This window comes from Eretmochelys imbricata, chromosome 15 (assembly GCF_965152235.1).
Source record: "Eretmochelys imbricata isolate rEreImb1 chromosome 15, rEreImb1.hap1, whole genome shotgun sequence".
Classification (NCBI taxonomy): Eukaryota; Metazoa; Chordata; order Testudines; family Cheloniidae; genus Eretmochelys; species Eretmochelys imbricata.
This window is the reverse complement of record NC_135586.1, coordinates 16,012,935-16,040,854: the sequence shown is the minus strand read 5'-3', so window position 1 is coordinate 16,040,854 and position 27,920 is coordinate 16,012,935. Positions and strand designations below refer to the sequence as shown.

Here is a 27,920-nt window from a genome sequence, read left to right as displayed (position 1 = left end):
CTGCAGGAACTTGTGCCTATTCTGTGTGCCAAGTTTCATATGAAGCCCTTTTCAGCAAGATAAACTATTTAATATGTAGTGCTTGGACCACATTTTCCTTATTGCCTCATTTGCTTCAGAAATTAGTAGATCTCAGTCAACAATCTAAATGTTAATGTAAACATTAATTTTGTTGCAAAAGGCCCAGCTTTTGTTTTGCTAGCATGTCCATGCACATCTTCTCGGAAGAGTGTTGGGACCCCTGCTATGTTCATTGAAACCGCAGGCGGTCCCCACAAAGCATGCTATCCCATTTTATTCTTAGTCCTTTTGTAACGCACACCATGTATCACAACTTCAGGGGAAACAAGAACTGAGCTGAAATGTGGCACTGGAAAAGCATCAACAAGGATCAACATGTACAAGGAAATCTTCAACTGTTAAGGAATTATTTTGGATGAATTAATCCTACCTCTGGTTGTTTTGATCCCTGAATATCTGATGTTTGTGGCATATAAGATACCAGTAAGAGACTTAACTGAACTGCCACAAAATGCCTTGAGACTTCAGTGTTAAAACAGAACTAATAGAAATTGCTTAAAAATTGAACAGCTCTGTTTTAAAAAAAAAAAAAAAAAAAAATTCCCAAAGGGTAGGTACTGCAAGATTGACAGTTAAATATTTGCTGTTTGTATTGTGGTAGTGTCTGGGGGACCCGCATTGCTCTAAGTGCTATACAAACACAAAATAAGACAGTTCCAGCTGTAGATGAGAAGATGGAGAGGTAATATCTTTTATTGGGCCAACTTCTTTTGGTGAAAGAGACAAGCTTTTGAGCTACACAGAACTGCTCTACAGGTTTGGGAAAGATAGTATGTTTATCACTATTTGTGATAGTGTTAGAAATAGTGATTTGCAACTTCTCATGGTTGAGCAAAGGTATTAAAAACTAAAACAACTTTTTTGCACTGAATCCCTGTTAATCTTTCCTCATATATCATTCTCTGTACTTTAAATAAACAAACAAAAAAAGATGCGACCTGCACACTTTGAATGGATGTGTTGAATACCGTGTCAGCCCCTTACCTTGGCTTCTGGGGAATTCACTGCTGCAGTTGAAGGCATAGTTTAAAAGATTTGCAGGTATTAACATGAAAGGGTTTGAGCATTCCTTTCAGCATCCCGTTATTTACTCTTCTTAAAGTTGTGTCAAAAGATCATCTTTTTGTGTACAGTAAAACTATTAATATTTTATTTGGCTACTGCTCATATGTTTGCCAGGTACCCCACAGAAACATGTTCAGACATAGATTCTGCCCAGAGAACAATCTAAATTCGACATGCCATGATGAGTTATGGTCATAAAGAAAATTAATATAAGGAGCAGGAGGATGGAGGGAATGAAGGTGACAGTGATAAGATCACTTGGTTACCAGGGTTAGTGGGCTGTGTCCTTATCTGGAAAATTGTCTTTTTTTGGTTTTTTTTTTTTTGGTTTTTTTTTAATATATATATAGTTTTTTCTCTCCCTGCCCTCCTTCCTCCCCACTCTCACTTCTCGTAATGGACATGGATCAGTTACCTGTAGGTTGTTTTTCCTTTCTCTAGGTGTATATATTACAGGTGATGACACACCTGTAGCTTGCCTGAGTGTATCTATTTTAAAAAGTCATATTTGGTTCCTTGTGATGCAGCCAAAAGGTAAAACTCTGAAAAACACTTTATTATTTAAATTTACAGTGAACAGGAAGGCTAATTAAAAAAGCACAGCAAGGTGCTGATTAAGCTGTTGTACCTTCCTGGTCCTCTGGATCTGGGGAATGACCGGTAGTTTTGCTATTCAGTAGACTAGCTCTGGACACGCACTCATAAATAGAAAAGGAGTACTAGTGGCACCTTAGAGACAGACCAATTTATTTGAGCATAAGCTTTTGTGAGCTATAGTAGCTCATGAAAGCTTATGCTCAAATAAATTGGTCTGTCTCTAAGGTGCCACTAGTACTCCTTTTCTTTTTGCGAATACAGACTAACACGGCTGCTACTCTGAAGCACTCATAAATGTATCCTGTTATTTCTAATGCATTATTTCTCCTAGAGTAAATAAGTATTTGCATTTAGATTTTACAGACTGAACAGATGATCTTCTCCCCCCCCCCCCCACTTCTTGTTTTGGTGGAAGATGGGGTACATTAGATGCATTTTTGTGTTTGTGACACTTGGAAGCCATGAAACGTTGTAGCCTTAGATGAGATTCAGTATGAGGCTCCCTACAGATCTTCTCCTGTCCAGACAAAATTTGAGACTTATGGCTTTTCAGTACTTCTGTGTTTCTGTATTTTCCATAAACTGTGTTGGATTTGGCTATGGTTACTGCATTAAAATTGCAGGTCTAATATTTTATATTGTACAGTAGAACCTCAGAGTTATGAACACCACAGTTGCGAACTGACCAGTCAACCACACACCTCATTTGGAACCTGAAGTATGCAATCAGGCAGCAGCAGAGACCAAAAAAAAAAGCAAATGCAGTACATTACTGTGTTAAATGTAAATTACTAAAAAAAAAAAAAAAAAAAGGGAAAGCAGCATTTTTCTTCTGCGTAGTAAAGTTTCAAAGCAGTAGGAAGTCACTTGTAAACTTTTGAAAGAAGAACCATAAAGTTTTGTTCAGAGTTACGAACGTTTCAGAGTTATGAACAACCTCAATTCCCAAGGTGTTCGTAACTCTGAGGTTCTACTGTACTGTTCATTCTCTTTCCATACATCTTTTATTAACATTTCCTTTGTTATGGCAGTGCTTTTGCCAGATTCTGCGAGTCAAGCTTATATCATCAAGCAAATCTCTGTAATCCTAAAGGCAGGACTCTGACTAATGTGGAGTGTCAGTTTAATTAAATATTTACTGTTGGGACATGATGGCCTGGAAGTGGCTAATGAGAGATGCCCCTTCTCACTTCCAAGCTATCAGCCCAAGTCTGGATCTACTTTGTAGTGAATGAAAGTCATTATCAACTAAAAGCTGTTGTTTGACCTGTGGAATGAATTGATGGTATTAGTCTAGCTCTGAATGGACAATTGTCCATGTGATAAAATACCATCACGGCTGGCAGTCATGCTAGGAATCTCAGCTGAGTAGCTGTAGCTGGAATGGATCTGGAGACTGAACTATCTTCTCACCCCTAGACCAGGTACCTCCAAGGCAGCATTGAGGCATACTGGTAAATCTTAACTGGGGTTAGGCTTGCACCTCTATTTCCCACAGCGTATCTGTTGCATGCACTCACTAAAGACTTTGTCTCCAAGGCTGTCAGTGTGGCACCTTTCACCAGCATTAAATTCACTTTAAAATGTTAAGTAGTACTCAATATGCCTGCTGCTCTGCAATTAAAACTGAAACAGCCAAGCAACGTCATCTGCATTTTTCTTGAATGTCCAGTGACTGGAAAAGTGGTGCGGTTGGTTCTCGAAGTTCAAAGATGGGAAACTAAGAACAATAGGTTTGTGATTTCTAAAAGAACCTGAAGTGAAAGTATAGATGCAGGCAGAAATTCAGCAATGGGTACGTAAGACACACATCCATTTTTATCTTTTGTACCTGCTTTTTTTCCCATCTCTAGTATCCCATTTTGGTGGTTCTCAGCATACAGTAGGGCCAAAGTCTCTTCACTACTGCGCCTTGTCCATTATGCTACAGGATTTGTCTGTGGCTGACCAGTTCAGGGTCTGATGCTTCTGACTCTTCATTGATCTTGCCATCATAGTTGAATTTGCAGAGATTTTTATCCATGATGGCATCACTCCCTGTTCTTGTCCCTGCCTGCCATAGGCTATTAGGTAGAGCTTCTGATTACTAGGTGACTAACATTTTTTAACATTAACTCAGTTAAGGAATCTGGAAAGCTCTGCGTTTAGTAAGTAAAACCCTTGCTGCTCCCCAGCATCACTATCCATGAGAGGTTGAAGAACAAAATGAGTCTGCTTTGATTGTTTTTCAGACTGGTATGTATCCAACAGAGTCAAAATCTTATTAGCAACAAGTCTTTAACAGGGGAATGAAGAACATGTTGACATGGACCAAAGGGATTCAGAGTGTGTAACTAATTGATGTGCAGGGATTATAGGTTATATCTTCATGAGTCACACGCATCAGTGACAAAGGGTGATTTTAATTTTAAACAATCAGCATGCTTCATCCAAAAGCTTCCCTTCCACATCCCAGGAGGAATGGATTGTATCAGCTGACAGACTAGAGAGAACTCTGTGGTGGGGCTTGTTAATGCTTGCTAGAAAGTAGGTCATGGCCAAAAGTAGCCTGACTGGCTTTGTTGGAAGTGTGTCTCAAAAAGGGAGGGAATCTGCTGAGGGGAAAGCTCAAATAGTTTTTCCAGTCCTCGTTGTTTAACAGCTGATATTGTGTTTTAACCCTGCTTTCCAGTACTAGTACATAAAAGTATCCTTAAAAGACTACTAGCTTTTATTTCTGCCTGGGAAAATATTTATGGCATAAATTTAATCTTGGATGCGAGATTTGGTGATACATTTAAAATTTCAAACAGATTGTGCCTTTTTATTAAACTTTGTTTTTTCTTTCCTGAATTCTATTTTCATTGAACAGTTACTGAGACTTGACAGTAATCTTTGAAGAATATTAGTTTTAGAAACAGTTTTGCTCCTCCACCATATATTTTGCACTTCAGTTCTCTCTTGTGCTTTATTCCTGATAATATATGCATGAAAAACAAGTATTTTTCCCCCTTTAAGAGCTCATCTGCTGTTGCTACAGCTTCTCCGTCTGAAGTCTAAGTCCTCTGCCTATGGCATAATGATCATTTCCACAGCAACAAATTGTGCTATCGAAAATAGGAGGCTTTGACTTTTGGTGCTGAATAAGTATAACAGGAGCATATTTAACTCTTAGAACAGACTATACTGTTTTCAAATAAAATAAAGATTATGAGAATTAAAAATGCAGAAAATATGCTATGGGATCCAAATTATGTCTAAAAAGAATTTTCTTTCATAATTTTCAGTGGGACACATGCAGATCTTTAAAAAGCCAACATACTGGAAATACTGCCTTTCTGGCTGGACTTCCCCTCCATAACTTTTCCTTGCTCAGAGTTTATAAACAGAGGACCTGATCCTGCAAACACTTTCTCAGGCCAGAACCCCCTTTTAGGCAATGGGGACTATGCCTGCATTGGGCCCTCGTCCAGCAACCCTTAGAGCTTTCAGGCTCTGAGGTTTGAAAAGCCTGCTTTGTGTAACGAGCCTGGTCTTTGCTACATGCAGAGGGAAAAGGAGATGATTAGTTAATAGACTTTTGAAAACAAAAACTGGTGTTTTGCCTACTACATAACCCCAGTCCTCCTATATATGTCTGTTTACAGCCTTGTCTCCTCCCCACCTTCTAAATCTAAACAGTTAGTACAAATGCCTCCTGTGGGTAACAGGAAGTTGCCTCATGGCTCAGACAGCAGGCAACACTTGAGTGCAAAGTCATTGTCACCTGAGCCTGTGTGTGATGCCTCTTAGGGTACATCTACATTGCAATAACAAACTCCTGGTACCAAGTTTCAGAGCCTGGGGCAATTAACTCAAAGCTCGCAGGGCTTGTGCTGTGGGGCTGAGAATTGCAGTGTAGGTGCTCAGGCTCATGGGGAGGGTTCAGGGCTTGGGCTCCAGCCCTAGCCCGAACATCTACACTGCAACGTTTTGCCCTGCAGCCCAAGCCCTGCGAGTCTGAGTCAGCTGACATGGGCCAGCTGCCACTGCGCAGCTGGTCTTTTATTGCAGTGTAGGTGTACCCTTAAGGTATGTCTACACAGCATTTGGGAGTGAGCCTCTGAGCCTGGGTTGACAGACATGGGCTAGTGGGGCTTGCATTAGCCCTCTAACAATAGCTATGTAGGCAGCACTTTGAAGCTGTAGTTTGAACTGGAGCTTGGGTTCTGAAGCCTGAGGATGCGGATGGGCTAGCTCCAGCCCAAGCAGCAACTTCAAAACACTCTCTCTTCAGCTACTTCTAGAGCATTAGCACAAGCCCTGCTAGGCTGAATTTGTCAACTGGGCTGGGAGGCTTGCTCCTGCTCAGTCCAGAATGCTGTGTAGACATAACCTCTGAAATGTCTGAGCTCCGCTAGACTGGTCAGTGAAATGCCAAGCACACAACTTTGTTCTGGGTTTCTCATATTGTTGCATTGCACTGGCCCCACGTTTTAAGGGATCATACACCACTTGTACATAGAGTACTTGGGGTGAAGGAGAGGCCAAGCACTGTGTACACTTTAGGCATAAAAAAAAAAAAGCTGATTTCTATACTTTTGAGAAAGGTTAAACTCTCTCTCTCTGTGCTAACAATGATTAACAGACCCTAAATGTTAATCCCGGTTGGTTCCTGTATACTCGGACGGACGCACCCGTCTGAACTCTTGTATTGCTTTCGTTGAGAGAGAGTGAGAATTGTGTTTGTGTGTGGTGGGAAAGAGTCTTCCGCTGGTGCTAGAGCAGTGGTTCTCAACCTACTGATCATTGGGGGCTGCCTGTGCGGCCCAGAACGTGTTACCTGGGCCACAGGTTGAGAACCACAGCACCCCGCCACAGACCTCTATGCCCAGCGCCTCCCACCCAAAGACCCCTCCATAGAGTGGGGCCATCAGTGGAGCCCTGGGTCGGGCAGCAGCCCCCACCCTGGACTTGGGCGGGCAGCCGGGTGGCAACCCGGATCCCAACCCCATGGTGCTGGGTGGCAGCCTGGACCCCATACCCGGACCCCGCGGAGCAGCCCCATGCTAGATCCGTGTCGCAGACTCCATTTGCAGGGAGTGCGCAGATCCACTGGGTGTCTTGGCAAGCTAAGAGCACGTCTGGTCAACGGCCACTGGATGGGCAGACTCCCTCAGTATGCTATGAATAATGCCCTAGAGCATCTATGGCTAGCAAGGGTGCTAAGAACCCTGGGATACTCCCCCAGAACCAACCATGCCTGACTTGTATCTGTAGTGCACTGAGGACACATCCTCAAAGGTATGAGGCATAGCAATGTGTTGTGGACACCCAAGCTCAAGCTTCGAAAGAGCAGGTTTGCAGGCATGGGTCACTCACTCCCGGGTTTGCTGTGCAATGTAAACATACCCTGTGTGTCCTTACACATACACACAAATATAGGTGAGGCGTTAACTGCCTGTTAAGGTTGCCCAACACTTCCCATTACAAGACCCTTTTTTACAGTTGTTTATAACTTTCCCAAACCTTAATCATTTGGGTTGAAATGTTCCCTGCCAGGTATTTGCCTCAGGCTGAATTTCATTTTATAGGGGCTTCAGCCAAAATGGGCTCAGCTGTATCCAAGAAATTAGGAGAAAATGATGTTTTTGCCCTTATTTAAAATAAATAAACAAAAATTCTGGTGACTTTTTCTTTGGACAGCTGTACTGCCCCTAGGCTTTGGAGCAGGGACTTGACGTTTGCCAGAGGGTGGCCTTTGTGTCAAGCATGTGCTTTTTGCCTTTCCAATGAAAAGCCACCCAAATCTGGCCAAGTTTTAAGCCTTTGCAATTTTGAACATGCTCTGTAGAGACTCTGTAGATTTTAGGGGCTGAATTTCCTGAAGATCCTGTCCGTGCTGCACATGCTCCAGCCCAGAGCTGAGCCAGACTTCCTCTGAAATTTTTGGTCTGGGTTGCTGTAGGCTACATCGGGTGCTAGCATCTCAACTGAGAGCAGAGGCACTCTCTTCTATGCTCTGAGTGCCTGCCTGGGCCCAGCAGGGGAATATGGTGGAGGAAGCTACTGATTTGAATGCAGAAGTGGTTAGAGCAGATTGGGACAAGGAGTATGGGGGGCAGTCACTGTGACTGAAGGGTGGTGAGGACAGGTAGGGGAAACTGGGAGTTGGCATGTGTGGAGACTGGGAATGATTGGGCAAGGAAACTAGGAGTAGGAGGGAGATGGGGGGAAGACTAGAAGCCAGTAGATGGAGTGGGGAACTGAAATCGGATAAGGAATCTTGTAGGGAGGAGACTGGAACTGAGAACCAGTGAATAAGCAAACTTAATTCTGGCATTTTCTAACTTCTTCGAGAGCTTGAGTTGCCCACTGTAACAATATTCTTTTAATGTAGTTTTTGTGTAGTTAATGTATAACATGAGTGTGAATTAGCCTCTTCCTGATTCTGAGATTTCTTTGTAATGTAGCGCATACTGATCAGCTGGCTATGTTCAGTCAGTCACATCTTTTTGTCTTTATATTACAGATTCACATTACCTATGAATACTATCAGTTTGAGGTGTTGGCCCATATATTTTTGGATGCTGACATTAGGCCTTGCAACATGAGCCATTTTATCTAGAAATAAATTGTTTACTCGCTCTCGTCCAAAAGATGTGACCTGTGGCACAGTACTGTCTCCTGGGATACTGGATAGGAGCCTGAGGCCATGATAGTGCTTCTAAGGACATAATACATCTTGACTAATAAAATAATGTGCTAAAACTTTTGCTAGTGCTGATCGACTCTAGCTGGAAGCAGAAAATGCAGTCGAGTACAACAGTTTGGATCCTAAATCATGGCTAGGGTCTCTGTCTGAGGACTGCCTCTGTTTGAGCTGCAGCTTCTTGCTTTGTTCACAGATGGCCTGCTCTCCTCTTTTGAGAGCAGAGGGAGACTGCATCTCTTTCTAGGTCTTCTTTAAACTGATCTTAACTGAGGTTTTTCAATATTTCAAGAGGTGGTATCTCTCTAAAGGAGTGCATCCTTAGATTTAACATTTGGGCTGTTTTGTTGAGCATGCATTTGTGGATATGTTTTGTGTTAATATCTCTAGGCAGGACAAAGCCATCCAAACACATCAGTTTACATTGTCAGCTCTGCAGTTTACATTGTCAGCTCTACATTGTCTCCCTCCATTTCCTCAATAATTTTTCTTTCCTAGTAAGAAATCCTACTTTAGATTGGACATGCAGTGCTTTGCCATTGCCGTTACTACGCCTTCCTGCAGATGGTGTCTGTCTCGCCTGAGAACCACAACATAAGAACCACCATATTGGACTTGCATCCTCTAATTACTGGGCCGGAGACAACGCTAACAAACTAGCATGTTCATTCTCTCTCCCATTTTTTTTCCCTTGTTCCTCTTGGTAGTAAACTAGGCAGATGGTTACCTTTGTGGCAGCTAATTAATGCTGCGACTTGACAAAACAATTTGAGATGCAGCCTCGTATTTAAAAAAAAAAGCCCAGCTGTCATAGAAGAATGAGCCAGCTGTCATATCTTGTAGTTTTCTGATCAAGGAACATAAGTCTTGATTAGACACACAAAATGTGGTCGTGTGACTTTTTATGTAACCACTATGTGCCATCAAAATTGAGCCAACAAGTCTTTGCACAAAGCTTATGCAGATCTACAAACAGTAATGAGTAGAGACCTGTCTAGGGATACAAAGAGGAATATAGCTCTCTGCCTTCTTTATTTGTTGATTGATTGTCTGAAAGCAGGACTAGTTGTCTTTTAAAAGGCCTTTGTTGTAGGAGCTCCTCGCAGGAAATCTGGCAGTGACTAAATTTTTCTGGCAGCCTGTATGTTCCTCAGACTAAGCTTTTTTATTGTTATTTCTGAGGTCCTGACTCAGCTTACAAACCTATGGTCCATCATGATACATTGTATTGGTAGGCTTGATACTGCGAGTTTCGGGAGGTGGCCATTTTAGTTTTACTTGCATTACCAATAGCCATTCTTACCTAAATTCTTAGGGTTGTAAGGGCCTGATCCTATGAGGTGCCCTCAGGCCATTGAAGTCAATGGTAGTTGAGGGTGCGCTGCGCCTGAAAGAGGAAGGCACTCAGCTACAGGATTGGGCACTAAGGTCTGATGATCAAACACTTACTTCTGTCCTATTGAAATAAATGGGGCTCTGTGCTGGAGGATCTCTATGCTCATGCAGAGCCCTGTTGATTTCAATAGGACTTTGCTGTGGCCTGCCTGCAAAGATCAAATTGCAGGATCAGGGCCTGAGAGACTCCCTGTCAAAGCACTCTCTATTCAGGTGAGAAAAAAAAATGTAATTTAATTAGTTCTAGTAGGCCAACTTAATCTTCCCCTTAACTCTAATTCTCAGTCATAAAATCCATGGAACCCTTGCTACAGTATCAGCTGTATTAAAAGTTCGTAACGATCAAAAGTATACATTTCCCAAGAGTTCAGATCACCATTCTTCATTACTTCTGATGTTTTGCTAGTTAGTATGTGGGCTGACGAATAGTCTGTTAAAGCAAAAGATAAACGATAGTTACTTTAGTCACATAATAATAAATGTAATCACAAAAATAGTTTGCTTGCTTTACGCTCTCCAGCAGAAATGCCTTTCAGAGTTGTCACTTTTAATCAACAAGAATAGCTTTCAATATAATGTATTTGCTGCAAGTTATTACCTCTCATCTTTTCATGCTGACCCCCTTTTTAATTTGTGCTGAGGCAAAGTATAAATTGAACTATTTCATCTCAGGTTTATTACATTTGTATTAGGACAATACTGTATCAAGCTACAATACTGTAATGTGTTTCCCTGTTCTCAAGTTCCCTAAATATGATTTCTGGGGATTGGCTCTATCCTCTTTCATTTCCAGAGTTACTGTGATACTATAACAGGCAGTTTATTATTGATGATGATGCAGTCAGTGTAATAATAACAAGCTTCATTAATGCCATGGTATTATTTTATTTCTGAGATCAGTGTTAGCAGTGATTAATTTTTCCATATTTTATTGTATCCCTTAGAAACTAGATGCCAAATCTCTTGTCAAACTAAACTTCGCTAAAAACAATGAAGGTGAGTTGGTGCATTCTTTATTTTTTCTGAACGCTTTTACAAAGCAGGATTATTGTATAGCTATAGGTTCATGTACTAAAATAATTTGTGTTACCTTCCATGTAGGGTCCATAATTTTATTTTTGAGCCTGTCACTGTTGGAATCAACATGTTCTTCATTAAGGCCCATTTCTGTCACCCTTACATTGAGTAGTTTCTATTTCTAAAAGTAATCCCATTTCATTTTGTGACTGCTTGCCGAGTAAGGTACTACATGATGAGAGTAAGTGTTTCTGGAAGGATGAAATTACATGGTGTGTTATCTTTAACCGATACCTATAACTACTATAGCCAATTTACTACAAGAATCTGAGCCTGTACCTTAACCCTGGCTTACTTTAGTATTCTGAGATAATGTGCAACAGAATATAAAAGAATAAAGTCTTCATTAATGTTGCAGTGTTATGTCACAGCAGAATTAGAAGCACATTAGCCTGGAAAAGATGTTAATTTTCCCATGCTACTTATTCCCCAGCTTCCCAGTCAATTCAGTGGAATAGTCTCTGGGTTTTAAAAGACCAAGGGAAAGGGAGATGATACTTTCGCTAAGGATATAGTAACATTGTGGGAAAGGGAGACCCTCATGTAGAAGTTGATGGAGCTTGTTGTAAGTCCAGGGGGTGTTGTGACTCAGCAGACCTCACTGATCCTCCTTATCAGTCTTCCATGATTTGAACTCCATTTTGAAGACACTGGTAAAATTGGGGGCAAAATGCTCAATAAATCATTTGACAACTCAGGATAATTGTTTTCTGAGGAACTTGTTCATAGCGTCTTCCTAATTAACAACCTGTTAGAGAAGAGCCTGTGATTGTGCTTCTGCTGGTTTAGAAACGTAAAATCAAGGATCAATCCAGGACCACCAGTAAGATAAGGGAGACAATTATAGATTGATTAATAATACTTTGCATGTTATATGTTCTAATAACTTTACAACCATTAATTTATGAAACCTCTGAAGCAGATAATGATCATAATCTCTTTCCTGAGGGGAAAATGTAGGCAAGAAGGGCTCTAGGCATTAGAGATGGGATTAGAATTTAGAAGTTTGTATCTCCTAAATCCTTAGCTAAATCCACTAGACCACACTGTCTGTCATAAGAGTTCTATGATTGGTAACACATTTCTTTAGCGTTCTGCATTCAAATGACAAATCTTAATGCCTTTACAACATTGTCATAAGCGGTAAGACATCAACAAATTGATAAAGGTTTTAAAAAACGAATAGCAATTTTTCGGTGCACAACTTACTATAGCTCCAGCTCAGTACTTTCTGAAAATTGGGCGGCTTTTGGGGATCTCAAGTTGGACACGCCAAAATGGAGGTCACGTTTGGAAATCCTGGCCGTTATATTTTCAGTTCACGATTCAGGGCATTTAGCTATACAGCTACCGTTAACTCGAGTGGGATTAGCTCAACTAAAATGACAAGCTTAGAATATTAAGGCGTCATAATAGAGACTCTTAAGTATAAAGGAGCCATTTCATCATGAACTCTGATTTTTCTCCACTTACAACTTTTTGCAAAACAGTATCCTTTGGGCTGCAATATTTTATGCTTAATCTCAACCCAAAGGTGAATTTTTAATTTAAATATTACAAGAATTGCAGGCCGAAGAGTAAAGTGTGGGAGGAAGAAGGTGTGTTTTTAAAGGCGTTCTCACCATTTTTTGCTCTCCCATAGTTCAGTAAGATTGCTTTCAAAAAGTCATCCTTGAAATGAATGCATTCCTCCAGGGGCAAAGTACATGAGACATGTTGGAACATAGTTTGTTTCTAAACGTCGTTATGCATATTGTAATTCTTTAACCTTTTTCAGATGAATTAGCTTGTGCAGGCAAAGATTAGAACATTCTCAGGGGTCCAGGGTATATAATAATGTGCATCATACATCAGGAGTAGGGGTATAACTAAAAAGGCATAGGATTTAGGGTTAGGCTCTTCATCCTAGAATAATGAAGAAGAGCTCCCCTTCTAGTAGGTGTGTGTGTCTCTGTCCCGGGCTATCTGAGGTGGTCCATCACTGTCACCAAAATTGTTCCCGTGCCATGCCTCAGCCTGATTGTAAGAAGTCAGGCATGCTGGAATGGGTCGGATATTGGAGCCTGGTTAGCTCCACCCTCTGATTTTCCCTAGAAAAGGAGGTTGGAGATAGGGACCCAGCTTTTCAAAAAAGGACTGGTGATTTTGCGTGCTTCAGTGTTTGGGTGCCCAACCTGAGAGACCCTAAAGGGGCCTGATTTTCAGAGAGTGCACTTTGTGCCAACCAAGTCCCTTTATATGGTGTCTCAGGTAAATCACTAGTATCTTTTGAAAATGTTGTTTGGTGTGACTATTGACAACTAAACCTTTTAGGGTAGGGGATGGTTGCTGGAGGGGGCGGATAGTTTGGGGAGTGTTTCATTCTGAATGAGAGAGTGGTAAGAGCAAAGGGAGGTCTCTGATCTGTGTGTGGAAGGGAGAACATGAGGTTATGGGGCATTAAGGCTGGAGCTGGAACCATATAGTAGAATTTCCTCACTTTTTAGAGTGTAAATTTGTAACTGAAGTAATGTCCCTTCTTTTGGAGGAGGAATAAATTCTCAGCTTTAACAGTGTATTGGCTTTGGGGAAAACTGCTAGGAGTTTACATGTGGCTTGGAGATTCAGTAACCAATTCTTAGAGCATGGGCCCTATTACTGTGAACTGATTGCAATTTCACTCCTGACATTGCTGGTCAGGAGGGAGAATTTGCTTATGGTAGCAGGAACTGAAACTAATAAATATGATGGAGTTGCTCCTCAGAACCAGTTACACTTAGAGGAAAAGAGTCTTATCTACTGTGAAATGCTCTCGTGTCAGAGCAACTCATTGTACATGAACTACATCGCGAGCTGCCATGGGTGAGAGAGCCCTTGCCATCTGCAAGGGAAAGACTAGTCGCTTTCAGTTAACCCTTCTCTCCTGAGGTTGTGGGTGAACTGGCAAATGTATACTGAAGTGCAGGCTGCTAGCCAAGACTGGTGGAATGGGTGGGTGGGGGGAAGCACCTGGCACTACTGTGGGATATATGTAGCTAGCTGTATCATCGGTGCCAAAGTGCGTGCTAGCAGGCTGAAGCACTTTGGGGCAGGGATCATGCTCTTGTTCCGTGTTAGTAGGGTGCTAACACAGTGGGGTCCTGCTCCACAGCTGGGGGGCAAGGCACTAATACTGTACAAATAATAACACAGGCGAGTTCACGGTAGCCGTGAACTTTCCAAACAGCCTTTTTTTAAGAAGAGCCCATTGGGTGGTGCTAGATGAAGTAAAAGGCTGCAATATGAAAGGAAGAGACTTGATCTTTATTTCTGTCTGACAGCAGGCATTTCTTAAAACCTGGCTCATGGAATTTTAACACATGCCCAGGTGTCTGTGCTCCTCTTTCATATAGAAAGTCGGGTGAGGAGTGGTTACAGGAAAAGCCATGTAATGCTCTGTCTTTATCTGAGCATCTTCCATTCAGATCAAGATGGAGCACTGTCTTCATGGAGTGCTCCTCTGTATTAAAGATTAAAGCAGCTGCAGTTTCCTTTATTTTAGGCAACTGGGGGCAGGCCTCAGGCTCTAGGTAGCTTGCTTGTGTGTCCCTCAGTGGGACAAAGTAGTGCCGCCCCTGTCATAAAACACCTTCTAAATTTGCCTCTGAAGCGTACACATTCTCATAAAGTACAGAACTTTCCTTCAGTTTTGGGTAGATTAATCAATAAAAAATTCCCAAAATTTCTTATCCTTGCTTTTACAAGTCTGAGATTGGAGCACTATCTCTGGGTGACTCTAGTGGGTGATATCTGTAGGAGCTTCCCTGTCCTGTCTTGGTAGTGCTTTTAGCTATCTTTATTCAATTCTCCGTGCTGTTTTTGATTGATCAGTTTGTAATTAGTAGGAAAAGAATCAAATGAGCCAAAGCTGTTTCCGAATTCCCAATCTAGCAAACTGATCAAGAATTAATAATAATCTTCTAATTGCTTTCTGCCAAGTTTATCCATACATTTTCTTGATCCGTTGGCTTTCATCACTATCTTTAGGTAAGATGTGTTTAATATTTATGCTGACCCTCTTAGGAAAATTTACAGCTCAATTTGAGCTGAAGCCAGGTTCTTTATTGAAAAGCATGTGCTTAGGTTTAATGGAATTCTGTTTACTGAGATTGAATACGAAGTGCTGTCTTTTCTGACCAGCAGAACCTGCAAAGGGCACCATCTCATCTGAACCTCTGCTGGATATAAACCAAGATATGTTCCTGAGAACGAGGCTGAAAACAGGGTGGTGGGGGTAGTGAGAAGTTACACTCAACAAGAGTGTCTTGGTTATTACGATATTTATATTGTGATACTGAGTAGACACCAACCCCATTATGTGACGTGCTATATTGCTGGCTACTGGATGGTGGACTTCAAAGACCCATTTTTCTCTCTTGGTTTATAATACTTCTAGGTGTCATTCTACCTCACCCACCCCCAAGTACTAGAGAAACAAAGCATGAATTAAAAAGACCATAAATTGTACACTGAACATGAAAAATGCATTTGTTTTTTAGAAAGAATGTAAATATTCTTCACAAAGGCAACTAAAGCAACCATTCCATTTGTCTAAACAACCATAAGAAACTCATGCAGAATTCGTTTTTTGTTTTTCTCCCCTCCTCCCCCACAGGTAATTACCATTGTCCAGTGCTCTTCACTGTCTTCACCAATAACTCCCATATAGTGGCTATCAAGACGACTGGAAATGTATTTGCTTATGAGGTAGGCTCACCATTGCATTTCAGTGTTAATGGTTTACACTTGTAGCATCTTTCATTCAAGGCTGTCAAAGAGCTTTACAGAGGTGGGTAAGTGTTGTCCCTGTGTTGCAGACAGGGAAGCTGAGGCACATAGAAGTGAAGAGGCTTCCCTAAGGTCATGCAGTAAACTAGGAGCAGCATGGGGAATAGAATCCAAGTAATTCTAGTTCCCTGCTCTATGCCACGCTATCTCCAATAGGATGGAATCGACCCCTGTGCCTCGGGCCAGCAAGAGGCCTATACACCACTGAGGTTCCATTTAAGTCTTCAAAATAGGTCTGAAATGGAGCTGAGGCCCTTGGCTTTTTCACAAGGATGAATTTCACCCCTTATGGACATTCCGAATGATTTAAGATGCATATTACTTTTAAAGCCTGTCATTTAAGTAAGCTGCGTGTAGCTGAGCCCGAGAGAGAGTTGTAGGTCAGAATGCTTAACTCCTGACTCACTGTCACGCTCCTGATTCATTTTCAGTTGAATGAACAAACAACTCTTCTGTGCAGCCAACAACATTTCTTTCTAATATATATCCATGCACAAAGGGCAGATTGGCTGTTTCTAATTTTCTTTAGTAAGCAAGAATATTTTAACTGGAGTTGGAGAAAAATAGATAACTTATTAGTGGACATTTGAGAGCTTCACGTGAACTGCATTTCTCAACTTTTTATTCACATTCTGTGAACATTTGTGTGAACAAAGGTTTGTTCATACAAACCTTGCAATACAATCAGTTTCAAACCTTTGGGTGAGCATGTACAAAGCTTGACTATCCAGGATTGTAATACCATGGGTCTCAGCATTTCCAGACTACTGTACCCCTTTCAGGAGTCTGATTTGTCTTGCATGCCCTAACTTTCACCTAACTTTAAAAACTGCTTGCTTACAAAATCAGACACAAAAAGTACAAGTGTCACTGCACACTAGTACTGAAAAATTCCTTACTTTCTCATTTTATCTGTATTAAATTTTAGTTTGTACTGACTTTGCTAGGCTTTTTATGTAGCCTGTAGTAAAACTAGGCAAATATCTAGATGAGTTCATGTATCCTCTAGAAGACCTCTGCGTACCCCCAGTGGTACACGTATGCCTGAGAACCACTGTTGTAAGAAATACATGCAGTGAACATTTGTGAACAGTCCACAGGCTGGAATTTGTTCACACAAAACAGACATCAAACTGTTTGAAATACTGAAATTTCAAATAAAAAAAAAAATCAGTTTGGACAATTGCAAACAAGAAAAGGGGCTAAATTCACCAAAAAAACCCCCACCCCAATATGTTCTCCCAATTCTAAATGGCATTGCACGTTTTAAAATCTCTAGTTAGGGGAACAGATGAGACTGGGTTAGAATACTTGCTATTCTCTTCTGGAAACATGGATACTAGTTTGTTTTGATTACAAGTAAAAATGATTTAGCAGCCTAGTCCTTAATTGATGCTTGCCCATATAGTAGAACTGCTACCCATCTTGCCAAAATTTGCATACCCTGTTAAAGAGACCTCAGCTGAGCAGATGTGTGGGGAAAACTTGCACAGATTTGCTCGCATTAGACATCACTCTCTCCAGTGTAATTTTATTCCTAGGTTATATAAGCTGTAAATTCATTTCTAGACTTCTAAAGTAGCAGAAAAAATGTTACCTATTTTGGTTCTGGGTAGGAGGAGGCACCTGAGTGTGAGTACATCTGTTTCTTTCCTTGTAAGTAAAGCTGTGTCTTCCATGCTTTGATGTAGTGGTGATTCTGGTTTGATTATTTTATTTGTTCAGGAGTACAATGTATTTCTTTGACGTTGATTCCTACCATGCTGTAAACTGCTGCCCATTTTATAAATCACTTTCATTGCACCTGTTAAATTAGAGATTAATATTGCTCCACACATAAAAATGTGGGTCTGTGCATTTTAACTATAATCTAGAAAACTGATGACAGGATTTTCTTTTTGTGCTTGTCTTTAAATTCTTATGTGGAATTTGGTTTAAAAACATGTAGCAACAATGTATGTAGCTAGAGAGTCCTAAATAAAATATTTTTTTATTAGAGATTGTTGAGTCAAATGGTTCGGAAAGAAATACATATGTTTTCCAAAATTAATAAGGAGCCCAGTAAAACAATGTGATCACCTATTGGAGGTGAATGTCTCTAATTTGTTTATGTCATCCTGTGTATTTTTAAAGGGTGCAAGATGTCTTGCATTTGCCTGGCAGATAATTTCAAATTTTAATTTCTTGTTTTCCACCTGGCTGTTAGGCAGTTGAGCAGCTGAACATAAAAACAAAAAGCTACAAGGATCTCCTGACAGATGAACCCTTTACTAGGCAGGACATCTTGACACTGCAGGTAAACCTTCTATTCTGTTCTATTCTGTTCTATTCTATTCTATTCTGTTTCATGCCTCCTAATACAGCCTCTTTTGGAATGGGTTGGGGAGTATTAGGCAGACTGGCCACTCCCTGTTGCATTGCTAATATAAAATGACAACTGATTAGAGAAACAGTATTTTATAGTGGGTAACAATCGCATCACTTTCATTTGTTCTCCAGATGGCAAGCCTAGATATTCCATATAATTTCACCAGAGCTGAAGTGAAACTCTAATCAGATTATTTTTCATTTCATATAGGGTTTGTCTTCACTACGGTGCTAAATCGGCACTTCTGCAATTGATCGGCTCAGTGGTGTCAATTTAGCGCGTCTGGTGAAGCCTCAATAAGTAGATGGGAGAGCACTCTCCTGTCTACATAATTAATCCACCTCAACGAGAGGCGGAAGGTATGTCTATGGGAGAGCGTCTCCCGCCAACATAATGTGTTGTAGACACCATGTTAAGTCGATGTAAATTACTTCGCTCAGAAGGGGGCTTCACCCCTGAGCAATGTAATTTATATTGACTTAAGCCATACTGTAGACAAGGCCATAGTAGATCGTGATTAATTTAGCAGGGAAGACCATTGTGGGTTGCTGAATTTTGTGGATTAATAATTTTGTGGAGTAAGCATACACATTGGGTAAAAAGAAAATCAATGAATCTGCATTGGAAACATACACTGTTCTTTTATTTTGACAAGTGTACTTGTAATTATGTAACACATTACACTATACAAGTAAATGTATTGTACTGTGGTGTAACCATAATGAAATGTTAGTTATGAGACCTGGCTATTAAATCTTTGCTTAAAAGTGGCATGAAACCATTGGGTAATTGTAAGAATTATCAGTTTTGCAGTTTAGCCAAGTGGGAATTAGCCAGCATCTACTGTAATTGTTTATAATGTTAACTAGAAGGAGACATAGATGGCCAGAGACTTCTTTATGTTTAGCTAGCCAGTCAGATGGCCAATAAGACATGAACCATGTTGTCATAAGAAATTAAAATAATCCACATATAAATTTTCAGCTATTTAAAAGATGAAAAACTGATTAAATTGATACTGTTTTATTTTAGGGGTGATTTTTAAAAATGAAAATCTGAGCAAAGTAGGTTTTTCAAAATGTCTCTACATCTAGAAGAAAACTGGCAGCAATACAGAATTCTTCACCTGAATGTTTTGCTTATGTCTGTTACCGTGTAAAATCTGTTTGTTTTTAAAAAAAAAAAAAAAAAAGTTATAAAACTAGAAAGATGTAACTATGTTCTAGGTAGAAATAAAATGTAAAACTTCAAAGATAATTAGTACATTTACAAAGGAAGTTGGGAGTCTTTATTTTCTCTGAATGTGAAATGCTACTAAGGTTGTTCGTTTTTTTTAGTGAGTTTACTAGTACTCGCAAAAAGAAAAGGAGTACTTGTGGCACCTTAGAGACTAACCAATTTATTTGAGAATGAGCTTTCGTGAGCTGTAGCTCAAATAAATTGGTTAGTCTCTAAGGTGCCACAAGTACTCCTTTTTTTTTTGTGAATACACACTAACATGGCTGTTACTCTGAAACTTTACAAGTACTGGAACCCATAATAAGAGACTGTAAAACTACTTTATAATCTGCTGTAATAGGCACTTAGCTTACAAAGAAATTTACTATAAAATGAGTTTAAATATTAGACCTTAAAATGATTTTATTGTTAAGCTTGCATTACAGCAAGATAAAAATTTGTTTTATACTGGTGGATCATGCCACTGGAGTCACCGATTAGTACATATCTCTTATGAATGAGAGAATTGTCACCAGTGGTAGGCTGATAAATGCAAATTTAAGCTGCAAATGTTCCTCAAATAAATTTGTTTGTTCATGGGAAGAAGTATGCTGTTTCCTCTTGTATTGCTGTGCTGAAAAGCATGTGTACAGTTGTCATCTCTCTACCCCACCACCCCACAACCCCCATCCTTCTGGCTCTGACTGTTCAGGCTACTACAAAATTAAACATTTCAGCCCAGTGAATGCAGGGCCCACAACTTTCCTCAGATTCAAGTTTCAAAGCTTCCGACAGGATGATATCTGAATCTAACTGCCAAGATGCTAATGGTTTTGCTTCAGTGATGAGACTCTAAGTGACTATTGTATTTGCACCATCATTATGGAAAACCAAACAGTTTTGAATGAGTGATTAAAATCTGCAGTCATTTAAATAAGTGTTAGGATTTTAACATGTTCCATAGGTACATATCTTAAATATATTAATAAAAACAGCTGTCTGTTACTCAACTAAACTTACTGTATTTAAATGTTCCTTTCTAAATTCTCTTAGATGCATAAATCTTCCAAAAACTAGCATGACTGCTTGCAGGGGGTTATATGAATTTACTTGCATCTTACTTCTGCCTCTTCTGTGAAGTTGTATTTCTCTCTCAATCAGCAGCAGTCTATATATTAACATAAATGACTTAGGCTGTGTACCAATGACCAGTCAGTCATATTTAGACGCCCCCCACCACCACCTATGTGGAGATAGTACCCATGTTGTTAAATTGCACTTTTGACACCACCCATGCACTCATCTAGGATGACCTGCATAGTATGTGTGTGGATTTGCTACTCTTAAGAAATGCACTCATCCCAACTCATGCTGACTAAACCTTTCTACTATACTATTGGGTGGTGTAATCTATTTTATTTTCTCAAATCTATCTGGAAACCACTGAAATGCAGAGGAGAAATTTGCGTCAGTGGAATGCGAAACACATTTTGAGAAACCAGCACACAATCATTTTAAACACGTTTTGCTTTTCTGACTCAACATTCTGTTTTAAAAACTAACTTGTGTAGGCCATTACTCCCAACTGTTCCTATTGGGGGGTGGAATTGTCATTGGGATGAAAGTCAGTTTCTGTATAGCAGCTTTCAGTGGCTGAAGGAGTTCGTTTTTAACACAAAATCAGTGCACATGCCAGCCCTATTCAGCCCTATTTTAGTGAATGCAGTAAATTCTCATGTGCCTGGTTGGACTATGCAGCATGAACTACATTTATCTGCTCAGGCATGTAGCAGACCACTGACTAAATTTGTCTCTGTCTCACCACATTTGGTTCTGCAGCCTCAAAGTATAAGAGGTATTTTAAAAGTGAACAAAGAAAAGGAATTTTCTGTGACAGAAAACAAGAAAAGCTAAGAGATTCACATTAAATGAGGAAATGAACCATTTGTGTCCTCCAACATACCAGCATAATGGGGTGCACTGAGGAAATAGTGTAGGGACACTTGTTGTGTGTAGGTGTTAGAGGATACAGAAGTGTGTCAAAGGGGTCAATTATCAAAGTAGTGCACAGAGACTTAGCTGTGTAACTCTCATTCAGGTCAATGGGTGTAATGCAACTGAATCCCCGTGTGCTATATCTTGAAACTATACCTTGTTACTTTTCATTCTTAGGCAGGAATTTCCAGGGGTTTTTGTCATGATCCTCATGTTTTTGTTTTTTTAATGTGTGAATTCATTATTATTTCTTATGTACTGTTTTTCCTTTTGGTAAATCATTTAGAAGAAAGACCAAGGTCTTTGGCTTTCTTCCTCATAAATTCTCTGTGTCGAGATGACCCTGGGCAGTGAGTGACTTGGCCCTTGCAAGCCCTGTCACTAGTTGGCTTTGTTTCTTAGCCAAAGACCATCACTGGGTTGAGTTTGCAGCTGGAACTCTGGCTTATGTACATTGTCTCTTTGGAAAGCTTTCAACTATATATTTAAATCTTTAATTGTCACAGGTTTCTTTGCTTTCCTGACATGAGTTGAATGTCCTTGTGTCTGAGAGAGCAAGAACTGAGAGCTGGATTGGTAGTTCTGACCCTGCTTGCCGGCAAAGCATCAGGCACGGAGGAGGGGTTTCTATAAAAAGCATTCTTTACTTTGCAAATAGCAACTGAATGGAACTGTATTTTTAGTAGCTCAGTTTATTGACAGTAAACAGACTATGGAAATGCTTCATCTAAATGTCCTAGGAAGCAGATGGGGGCACATGTGTTACTGTAACTGATTTTGTAGTGAAATATAAATAGAGTTCAAGTGGAAAGCTAGATTAATGTGTGTTTATCAGGTATTTTCCAGATGTATGACCACATTTTTCCTTTCTGTTACATACAGCAGAATCCTACAGCTGCTGAGGAAATATTTGTTAAAATAGCAAATGACCTCCAAATTAACCTGCCTTTAAAGTGTTTACTTCTTTTGAAGAAGGTGGAGGTGTGGTGTTTTTAATACTTGTTCTTTCTAGAATAGAATTACTTAGAGGTATAACAGAAAAATTGTAATTAGTACCAATTACCAACACTAATAATGAGTTGCACAAATACTGATCAGACTTTTTTTTACAGCTTGGCTGATGAGCATCCGCTCAACTGACTGGATATGTTTGTTGCTTTATACAGTCATACCTGGATTGCTTTTAGTAAAAAAGGGCAAAACAAAACTACACTTCTGATTTGGAACAAAAAGCAAACTCAGAATTCGAATTTTTAACAATGACAATATCTTACATTTATATTGTACTTTTCTGTGTAAAGAGCTTTATGCACTTGCATATACATAAATTGCTTTAGCCACCACTGGCCTGGTGTGGAACATGGCAACTGTTTAACATTACACAGCAGCATTACACTACCCCTCGGGAAGCAGCAAAGAATAAGATCATCTCTGATTAAAATTTTCAGGGGAATGTAGGTAGGCAGAATGCAGCTACCAAAACTGGCATTTGGCTAGGACACTAGGTCTAGTGTCTCCAATCCTGCAAAAGGTGTCATGGGTTCTTTTCTCTCTGTAAGTGATCAGGGCCCTGAGTTTTACATACCATCACAGAAGGCAGCATTTTTAAGTGTACTACTTGCCATAATGCCATTCTGGGGCAATGATTCAGTACTGGTTCAGATGAAGGAGTGCCCTACTGGATCTCTCAGCACCACTTCCCAAACCACAAAAGACTTTCCTTGGGAGTGGGTCTTCCATTCAAATACCTGGCCCGATCCTGGGTAGCTTGTGAGATCTCATGAGATCACAGTAGGAGAATGGTATTGGCTGCAAACAGCTACCATAGGATAATAGAAGCTAGATGGAATGCTCATCTTATGTCAGCTAGTTGTATGATTGATCCATCTTTAACATTTCCTGATGGTTTGTTCAGTAGAATTTTAAAAGTCCACCCCTGCTGTTGAGAGACCATTCTTGAGAGCAAAGTGTATTAGGCTGGGTAAGCTTCTCCTGATACTCAGCCTAAATGTTTCTTTCCAAAATGTAGATCTCTTGTTTCTCCATAAATAATTAACTATTTCCACTTAACGGTTGGGGGTTTACACTCTCTTCAGATATTTGGTACTCTATCATCTCTTAGCCGAACATCTCTCTCTCTTGCTCTATCCCCTTTAATCTCTCATCAGTCAGTAACCCAGATCACCGTTGTAGCTCTTGTGTGAACTCCCTCCACTTCATTAGTATCTTTCTGATACATGGTACTCAGAAATATACACAGTATTCCAGGTACAGTCACACCAGAACCGCAGAGAGAGTGACTGTTAGGTCCTTGCTCTAAATACACCTGACCTCAGTCTTTATACCCCCAAAATTACATTGTCCTTTTCCTGGCTGCCATATATTGCTCCAAACACACGTTTAATTTGCTGTCCTCTATCACCTGAGGACTACTTCATCCAAGTTTATCTCTCCTATAGATTACAGTTCAGATTGTTTTCCCCCAGCTGTATTAATTGGTATCTCTTACAAACTGAATTTTGTTATTTTGAACATTTCTAATCTTTCTAGGTCTCTCCATTTTCTCTGTCTTGATTGGAAGTCAACTCTCCCAATTTAACATTGTCTACAGATTTCACTAACATGTTTCCAGATAACTAACAAAGATCTTAAATACTCCAGGACTTAATACTGATCCCTGATACTAATGATACAAACCCTCTTTGTAAATTGCATTGATATCTTTGGATGAAACATAAGAGCAGGTATTGGTGATATTTTTGATATCCCATAAGAGATCTCTCACCCACCCCCTTATTTGATAAACTGCCAATGTTACACTTTTAGCTAGTTTTCAATGTGTATGTCCCCTCCACAAAGCAATTTGAATTAATTTTTCAAGTAAGATTTTATGAGTTGATATTAAATCCCAACATATGGCCTGTACTACATTCCCTTCAGACTTTAATTTGGAGATTCTGTCAAAGCAATCAAGTTCGGCTGGCAACATTGATTCTTTATGAACCCATGCTGGTTATTGTATATTAATTATAGGTTAAACCCAAATGTAACATCTTGCCTCTTTCTCTTTGAGTAGTTGTGAAGATCTGGGATAGAAGGCAGTGTACATGTTTCTACCAGAATGTGTTATATGGGTCGGGGAAATCTGAGGCTCCTACCACAGCTCAGGGGCAGATGACCAGAAACGCAAAGAGTCAGATTTTTTGCCTTGAGAGGATAAGCCTACACTCACTCTGTGAAAAGTGCTGAGCTCTGTGGGCCTCCTGAAGGAGCTATATGAGGTACAGTGTATGTTAAGAGCTTCCTAGTGTGCAGCAGCAATGTACCTTCTGCAGTAATCCCACGCCCCCTTTAAGGTGGATGGTGTATCGTGTATTGAGGGGTGGTAAGCAAAGAGGAGTCTCTGCATATTAGTGCTCAGGGACTCTCAGCCCTTCACCACCCCTGTGCATCCATGCACACCCAAGCCCTAAAGTTTGCTGAGATACAGAAAAATTATTCCTGCTATGCACTGTAAAACCATATACAAGTTACTGTTGGCGTCCAAGCCTGCAGGGGATGGGCATCCTGTGAGAGGAACTGTGCTGCCTCTCTAGGTTTTATTCAATAGCAATCCTTGTGGGTGATGAAGAAGCTGAGTTGACAATCTTGTCTCTTTCTCCTTGGCCAGGAGGGTGCTGCTTGTCACATGGGGCTGCCAGAAAAATTATTATAAAATGTGGTTGTGCAAGTCAAATGGTTCCAGAGCTGTAACTGGCTTAGTCCCCGTAAATAATGGAGTGTTAGAAAGATTAATGGATTTAATCCCCAGTGCTTTGAACCACAAAAAATGATGGAATGGTGTTTTCTCAGGAGAAGTGACTAGAGAAGAAAAATCAGGGCATAAAACATACAGTGGCAGATACATTTGCAGCCATTTAAAAATAAAGTGTGTATGTATTGCTGTGTGGTTTTTTTTAAGTGTTGCTGTACAGCCTAATCAGCTGTAGACAAGACATGCATCCTGACAAGCTGTTGAACACCACTGGTGTTTGTGAGAAGAAGCATAACTAATGAACAAAGTTGGAGGTAGCTGAGCTGTGTGCTAATTGATATTGTACTCTTGAGCCATTTCCCATTTGCTATTCTATATGTCTAAAGGGTAAAGCAAACACTTTCTATGGAGACAGAGGGCTCCTTGGCAATGAACGCGGTGCACAGTCATTGCATACAATCAGAAGGGGCTGGATGCAGGGATGACGTGGTAGGGACACACCACTCTATCTGAGCTTCCTGTGGTATGGGGTAGGACATGGCTGGGTCCAGATGATCTACCACTGTGTGAATCCTCTCACCATTAACCAGCATTGTGGAAGGCAGTGTAAGTGCCCATGGAGGTTAGTCCAGTCGCTATGCTGGAGTAACCTCTATGAAGCAGCTCTGAAGACACTTCACAGCTTGTGCAGGAGGGTTCCTAATCAGGTTGGGTGCATTCACCCCAAAGGCAGTTTTCAAAGTGTACATAACAAGTGAGAATTCTTGGGAGACTGATCTTATCATCCCATTAAAGTCATTAGCAAAACTCCCCATTAACTCTGTCTTGAATTAGGCCCCTCTGTATGTTTTTTTTAATCTCTAAATTCCATGATTTTATCGCTACCTAAAAGGACATATATAGTATTGCCAGCACCAAGTATTCAAAAATCATGACTGAGGCCCCCAATTCATATCTTTTAAAATGGGTTAGTTTTTTTTGCCTCCTGGTTTTGAATCTCTAGAATGTACTTGGGTCACGTTTTTAAGCTTGTATTCCACAATCATGAGGGCTAGAAACTTTAAAAACAAACAAAAAACTGATTCTCACTTAATGAAAGATCTTCAAGGGCCAGGGCTTTAAGAAAAACATTAAATATCATGAGATTTATGGCAAAATTGTAACAGCTGGCAACACTGTGAAATTCTTACCTGTTAGTAATTTGTTAAAGTTTAAATCAGAAAGAACCTCAGAATTTTAATTTACTATTTTTTAACATTTCACCTTTAATAATGAAGAGGCTAGTTAGTTTTATTTTGTTTTGTTTTTTAATCATTAGTTTCATTTCCAGGCTCTCCTGCATTAACACAAAGGGTATTTATGGTCAGAACAGTTGAGAGGAATGTTTAAATAGAAAAGAAAAAAAAGTTCATTGAAAATGATAAAAATTAAATACTCCATTCAGATTGGGGCTTAAAAATAAAAAATATCATGCTGAAACTATTTAATGAACCATAAGTTTCAATTTCATTAGACTTGCTGTAGTTAAAAAAAAGTGAACAGAAACAGGTTAGGCCTCTTTCTCTTAACCCACCATTGCCCTTTATTGCTAGCTACAAAAAAAGCAATTCCACATTTTTGTAGCTAGTAACAAAAGGCAAGTTTGTACAAAGAGGCAGGTATGTACAGCAATTACCCAGGAATTTTTAGCTCTTGGTCCTTCACCTTAACTGGAGCAGGGGCACTCCCTATTGACTCCAGTCATTTTCTACAAAGGAGAGTCCATCCATACAACTATGGTGCTTTGAAACAAGTGTCTTAATCTCTACATCTCAGTCTTCTCAACACTCATGTCTTGATTTGACTCCCTCTCTCATCTCTCATCTGATTCTCCGCACAATAACAGTCATTGGTGTAATGAGATGAACCTGGCATGTTAAATATTTTATTAATAGTTGGACAGTTTCTTCCTGAAAGGGATATGTCCAAAGAATGTGTATTATTTGTGTTTTTATTTGGATTTAAATAAACACACATCAAAAAATGTCTGTCTTGTGTTCTGGGCACCCTTTCCTGTAGTAAAAAAAATAACTTGTCCACATTATCTGCAGCACAAGTTAGGATTGGTCAGACCTATTTTGCGAAGTTTTTGGGGAGAGGTGTGCTTAGTAGAACCTTGCAGTATTCTGTACATAAGTTAACATCCGTTGCTGTGCTCTTGCAGTCAACATATGTCTCGTTCTAAATTAAACTCTTCCTAGTGAATCACAATGCTTCATTTTAGAGGGAGGAGTCAGTTGACTTATTGCCCTAGATAACCTGACTGAGATGCCACTCTCAGATTTCAAGTTATAGAACATTTCTTCAATGACGGAAGGAAAATACATTTGTAGTATGTATGCTGCTTAATTGGCCTGCCTACTCAATGTACAGTGAAATTCCTGCGTTGCAGAAATGAGAATAGAAGGATGATAGTATAAATCAAATCTTTAAAGGTTTCTACTTGAATAAAACAGCCCACCTGAGTATAATGAAGAATAGCTCACAAGGCCTTGGGGTTTCTCATTTGTGTCATTCATGCTTAGAACTCCAAAGGACAGAGAGACAGAACAGCTATGATCTCTAAGGAGATGAGGGTGCAGTTTGCTGTTTACCATATTCCATACTGTGATTCTTGAGTTATGAAGAGGTAGTTAAATGAGGTTTTGGAGAGCCAGGGGAAGTATATAGAGGGGTGGGTGGCTATAAAGGCTTCTTCCTTAGTTGCTCAGTGTCAGCGGTCACACTGATTAAGCCAATAAGCAACTAAAAGTATTATGGCTGTGAAATGCTACCTTTTAAAGTTAGCTACCTTGAGGAGTCTGTGATATCCTGAATGCTTAAGACTTCGCTTTATGGAGGCCCTTAAGTAACTA

At 40.0% G+C, this 27,920-nt stretch overlaps 1 protein-coding gene across 2 annotated transcripts in view; it reads left to right on the top strand.

Moving 5' to 3' along the window:
* Positions 1 to 27,920, top strand: part of PPIL2 (peptidylprolyl isomerase like 2) — a 112,079-nt gene that overhangs the window by 17,160 nt on the left and 66,999 nt on the right. The window contains exons 6-8 of one of the 2 annotated variants that reach the window (XM_077835093.1): positions 10,753 to 10,804; positions 15,519 to 15,610; positions 17,898 to 17,987. The exons of the other annotated variant lie outside the window; for it this stretch is intronic. Of the exons in view, the coding sequence (XP_077691219.1) occupies positions 10,753 to 10,804; positions 15,519 to 15,610; positions 17,898 to 17,987 (234 nt within the window). The remainder of the gene's footprint in view (positions 1 to 10,752; positions 10,805 to 15,518; positions 15,611 to 17,897; positions 17,988 to 27,920) is intronic. 2 annotated transcript variants of the gene reach the window in all.